This window comes from Tigriopus californicus, chromosome 5 (assembly GCF_007210705.1).
Source record: "Tigriopus californicus strain San Diego chromosome 5, Tcal_SD_v2.1, whole genome shotgun sequence".
Lineage (NCBI taxonomy): Eukaryota > Metazoa > Arthropoda > Copepoda > Harpacticoida > Harpacticidae > Tigriopus > Tigriopus californicus.
The window spans coordinates 16119347-16125346 of NC_081444.1; the positions used below are offsets into that span (position 1 = coordinate 16119347).

A 6000-nucleotide genomic window follows, 5' to 3' on the forward strand; every position below is an offset into this window, starting at 1 on the left:
TTTTAACACCTTATCCTTCAGAAGAGGAGGGGATATGCTTTAACAAGTGTAAATAATGACTTTAGGGAATTCAATTAAGTTTACAATTGCTAATCAAGTGAAAGACTGTGTTGTTTGTTCTGTATTCAAAAGAGCAACAAATGTTATATTCAATGAAGTCCCATGTGAATGAAATTGTTGACTTTACTTCGTCAAAAAGATGAAAAAAAGTACAGTATTACAGACGTTTGGTCTTTAGATAAGCTATGCGAAGGTATCGTGAATTGAGTTGCATTGTAATGCCGAGTTATATTAACCTAAAAATTTAGATAAAAAACTAGGCAATAGACTTAGGTTCTGTTTTTGAGAGTTACTTGCCATCGTCTACGAAAACGTTTCAAATAAAAAGTTCTCGATTTATCCCCACATATTCAGTCTATTATGTTCTACTTGTCTCGTAGTAATTATTATTTAACATTTTACCATCATAATGGGTGATGAGAATTGCCGGGGGTAGTACCGTCACGCCCACGAGAAAATCTGCCACTCCCAAGGAAAGGATGAAGCAGTTGGTCACAGTTCTCAACTTTGGTGTGTACAACACGGACAAAATGATCAAAAAGTTCCCAATCTGCAAGAGAAAAAAACATCAACTGAGATCAGGAGTGACATTCAACTGCATCACTCACACTTTCTTGCATACCCATGAGGCCTAAATATTCGTTGCTGATTGGCAACAGATGCGGGATGTACGTGGATTGTAACAGGATGCAAAGGAACAAGATATATTCACTCAGGCATCTACTACCTAAATTATCCACCGTCTTCAACACCCCAACTTCATGATGTCCTCGTCACTGGAAATGGTTGACTTAAGACGCATTCCCCGTTTGAAAAATGGAACACTAGGCATAAAAAAACGGTGCATTTTGAGGGCAAAAGATGCCCTTGCTCAATAAATGAGTTTCTCTATTCGCAAATACAGAACGCATTAAGGCTTTGAAAGCTGGAAAAACCCAAGTCACTTGTCATGTCCATTGAGTTATTGCAAGTTGACGGTTATATTTAGACTGGCTTTTTATACAGTATGAGAGGCGCACTGCCACTAACAATAAGCAAAGTAGGAGGAGGGGCTTTCTCAGATTTTCTTACGCTCAAGACTGATGTATCCAGTTAGGAAATTGTAAGGATGGATGTAGTCAGGTGGCAGCTAAATCTGCAGACGACGTGATTGATTTTAGAGACGTGGGACTCAAACCAGAGATGGTGCTGGACTGGAGGGTGCATATTTTGGGCTAGGCTTTCAGAGAAGTTGGCATTTGTTTTTTCGACCGTGCGAATCAGATCCAAAAAGACAAGCTGGACAAGCTGGACAGGATGTGCAGGTAGTTGAGCTAATCAAAGAATGGAACAGGTATTGGGCTCGTTGTGTTTTCTTCGGGCTCGCTTTCGTTGGTAAGCTACATTCATGAGTGGTTTATAGGCAAAATCTTTCAAAATCGTACAGGGAACTAGCGTTTATGGTAACAAAAAGGGCTTGTCCTTTGTTTCTTATTGTCATCATGAAAGAAGTTTTTTAGCAATCTGACATGGTCTTCCCTCCTTTAAGGTTGGCCATGGCGGCTGCTGTCCTGCTTGGAGAGGAAAACTCTACAAAACCTCACTAGAAGACGTTCAAGCAATGTGTTATCTCCTAATCAGATGCATGCCCGCTCAGAGGGTGCTCACTCGACTCTTTCGTGCAAATCACCATGAACGGATAGCTATCAGTTCCATGAAATCACCGATGGCCTGATTAGGAGGCAACGCAATGCTCAAACATCTTCTAACGAGGTTTCAAAAAAGCTTTCTTCTCCAGTCCTGACGGACTTCATGGTTGGGCCCGCTTCATGTGTCTGACGGTGCACCCTTTTCAAAGGCCAATTGTACTATGTGGCCTATTTATTTATTGATGATTTTTATAGCCGGCAATTTTGCAGTCGACAAGTACTTTGCTTCAATTATCTTGTTTGAATCCTATTTGGCTCAAATAGTTGATGGAATACATGTTTTCCTTATGCCTCAAAACACTCAAACGTAGATACTTCCGGTCATTTGAAACTCAAATCAGACATTTCTTTTGGAACAGACGGCATCAATTTCAAACAATTGGAATTAAATACCACCTCAACCCCAATAGCCTCAACTGCTTCTTGAATTTTCAACAAATCTTGAAACTGTTCTCTCGGCGTATTGGTGAGACTCTTGAGAGAATCAGTGTCTAAATTCTTTAGGGGTCGCATCAATCGCCAGAAGAGTTTTTTCATTCGTCGTCTAATTTTGATAAGATCTGAGCGCTTTTTTGACAAGTCTGGCTCACAAGGCTGCCCAAGCAATTGTTCAATGTCGCAAACAAAATCGTGTTCACGGTACAGTGAGCATGAAAGAAAATTCCGCTCAAGTATAATTGGAAGTGTCTATCTTCCTTCCTCAACGCTCGATTGTCGCAAGGGAACAAAAGGCGTCAAAAATGTAGAAAATGTTTCCTTCAAGATGCAGACAAAAGAAAACATTTTTGAGGAAAGGAATTGGCATATTTGGTTGGAGTGGTCTAATTTTTGTCACACGTAGCGTATTTTTCACGAGTTAGGTTCAAATCCCATCTTGTTTTCAATTCGACCAAGAAAATGAGATGCTAAACACCGCACCAATGTATATTATTGCCAAGAGATCCAGGGATTGGTTGGTCAAAACCTGTTTCAAGAGCCTTTATGAGATCCATACCCAAAGGAAGCCAAGGATGAGTAAAGGTTCCAAAACGTGGACTTTCTACGTTACGTACGTACGTACGTACGTAGGTATTCTGAATGTTGTAAATTAGAAGAGGCACGGTTGTGTTACAAGACGGGCGCGCCATTGAAGAGGAAAGACGCTCGCTCAACGACTCACTAATGTCACGTCAATGATGGAACTGGCCTTCGAACTCACAGAAGAGGACTAATGAGAAGAGACCAAGAAAGGGTTTAGCCCTTTGGGTTCAACAACAACTTCCGCATCTTCTCGTAGATTTGTCGAACTCGATAGAGGGCCAACCTCCAATGATGAGCACGTAACTAGTGGGTCCAAAACGCAAATGTCCGCTTGAGCACCAGGTCCATTTCCATTTGAAAGACAATAGCATTCCAATGAGGAAGTATTAGCAGTCTAAGGTAACAAACAGGACATGGTACACTCACATGCAATTGGCCCATATTTGACACTTATCTTCTCAGACCCAATTGTTATGGATATAATGAATAGTCAAGGTTCCATGACGTATTTCCGTGATAAGCCCCACATGGTCCCATGATCCAAGACGAGGTGATTGGTTTGATAGTTACGTCACAAGGCTACTTCTCTTCATGAAAGTATTGAACTTTTTGCAGGGTCTGTTTGAAACACTCAAAGGGAAATTTTTACCCACTTTCAGGAAAAAAAACCCTGCTATTAGACTTTGAAAGGCCATATCAATTCACCGCACAAGATTGGGAGCGAATCTGGATCCCCATCTGGAATAGTTGAATGTCAGTTTAGCATTCAATTCGTGAACGGCATTCCACACCCAGGTTATTTGGGCAATTCTTTTGATGGATATGAGGTAAAAAACCCGAAAAACGTGGACCAGCCCAGCTCAACTCAATGTTTAGTCGTTAAGTATCAAGTTTTGGGACTTTTGCTTTAAAAAAAAAATCGCTTTTGAGCATGAATAGGGATTTGCCTGTCGGGCAAGCAAAAAAGACCGTTCGTGCCCTGAAAATGGCCAATAAAAGTTGCCATAATGACAAATAAATCGACAAAACAGTCCAAGATATCGCTCAGAATTATGACGATGAAAAAATCAGCTTAAAGACTGATCATCATAGTCTTCATGAATTGGTTTTGTACTCAACCTTGGCCGACCTTGATAAAAGTATTCCTAAGAATTCCTGGGCTAAAGAAAGGCATCATGATGCCTACGTTGGGTAGAAAAGCATAGAAAACTCAAACTAACATTTGTAGTGCTCGGTGTAGGATGCGGATTTGAAAAGCCGTTCGAGGGAGGAGCTCAGGGACTGTCTTTTGTCTGTGCCCCGGAATTTCGCACCTCACGTGGAAGTACTACGAGAGCCACAAAAAAACCCATCAATCTTCCTAGTTTCTTACAATCTGTGATCCAATTTGGCCGGTAATCACGATTAGCAGTTGCCAAAACAAAAGGTCTGATTGGCTTTCTTTTGTGCTTTGAAATGGGGAAGATGTGATCCATCCATACAATGGTATGATCTGGTCCATGACCATTGCAATTATCTAGCTGACTTCGGTTATTCGTGTGTTAAAGAGATTGGTCACTATTTGTTTCCTGAAACTAAATTGACTTTTTCTTTCCACCATAGAATTTGCAAATTTTGAATTGGCGCAGAAGTATTGCCTAACAATGATTTTGGTTGAATATCAATATTGTGCGAATTCAGGTTGGTGAGTGACTCAAAATCCGCTATCGTTGGAACGCCAAAACTCCCAATTTGACTTGGGACAAATCACGTCACAAAAATTTTCGTTGAATTTGCTCGGGATACGAATGAAATGAAGTAAATACGTTGAGTCTCAGTTGGTATTGGACTAACGATATTCATTGCTCACCTCCTGCACGCGGATTGGTATGACGCTCTTTTCCAGGAATCTGGCTCAAATCATTGACACACTTGGCATTCCAACAATACCCATCCCACAAGATAAAGACTATAGTGGGAAATCCTTCCTTCCCAAGGATCATCCGAAACATACCTTCCCTTAGGCGTGTTAACACTTTGGAAATGGAAATTCCTTGCGTACCCTACTTTATCCACACCAGACATCCTTGGCTTTGGCGAGTTCAATCCTATCCAGTGGTTCAGATTGCATGACTGTGGCACAAACAAACGTACACGCACACTTCTGAACAGCTATTGAAAAGACTGCTTCAGTCACGAATCGTGCATATAGGACCTGCAACTAAAAAACTCCCTCTAAATGGAGAGGCTAAAATAATTTATATTAAGCTTACGCAACTGTACCACATCTTACATCGGCTGTGTTCTCGTCCCTTACAACGATAGATTGAGGGCTCTTATTGACCAATACCTGCCTAAACGTGTTTAAACAGAGAAGAGGCATATTGGGAAAAACATGAATAGTCCGATTCTGGACCGCGATTTTCGCCGTATTGCTCAAGAATACACACGCACAGATGCGCGGAAAACTCGCTGGATTCATGAAGACAACAAGCCAATAAAATTGAAGCATGTCTCTCGAACATGCATGTAATGCTTACCACCGTACGTATATGTAACGGTATGTGTACTGGTCGATAATCGAGCAGTCTCATTGCCACGCGTCTCGTTGATTGACTACAATAGCCATACCACAAATACGGTACGACAAACCGAAGACTATTCTTTTTCTTTCCAAGACGGGATCTGGCCTGATTAGTTGAGGTTTGTACCTACGATTACCATTTGAGTCCCATTCCCATTAAAAGTGGGACATGGCCGGTCGGCCTCTTTACGATTGGAAGTAGAGGACCAAGAAGACCAAGACCGAAAACCAACAACCATGTAACAGGAAGAAAGAAAAGGCCGATGGGGACTTCTCCACCTTGAGAAACGACTACAAATAATGCCCAAAGGCCATCCATCATTACGCCTGCCCTCGCTCTCTCGACTCACCTAAACCATGAGTGCAGAGAGTGCAATCACATTTTCGGATAGTTACTGTTGGGCAGCCCTTAAAGGACGTCGTTATTTTCTACCCTGGTGTGGGTGAGATAAACCGAAATCATAGCCGCCCAGTGATATGGATTACCTTACTTAATCTGACTCAAAGTAGCCTAGCTAGATAAGATACCTACTTAAGAGGTTTCCCGAGATGAGATGAATCCCCAACGCCAACCATAAATGGCAGATTGTAGAGCGGACAACGCAAGGTGAATAGTTTGCACAAGTGGTCGGGGTGGTTGAGAAGTCATTGGTATCGCTGTCTTCTTTG

General features: G+C 41.7%; 1 protein-coding gene across 1 annotated transcript in view; it reads right to left on the reverse strand.

Annotated features, from left to right (window-relative positions):
• LOC131880939 (probable G-protein coupled receptor No18) overlaps nucleotides 1-6000 on the reverse strand; it is a 46637-nt gene that overhangs the window by 13940 nt on the left and 26697 nt on the right. Inside the window, exon 2 of the mRNA XM_059227671.1 lies at nucleotides 463-610. Coding sequence (XP_059083654.1) covers nucleotides 463-610 — 148 coding nt within the window. The remainder of the gene's footprint in view (nucleotides 1-462; nucleotides 611-6000) is intronic.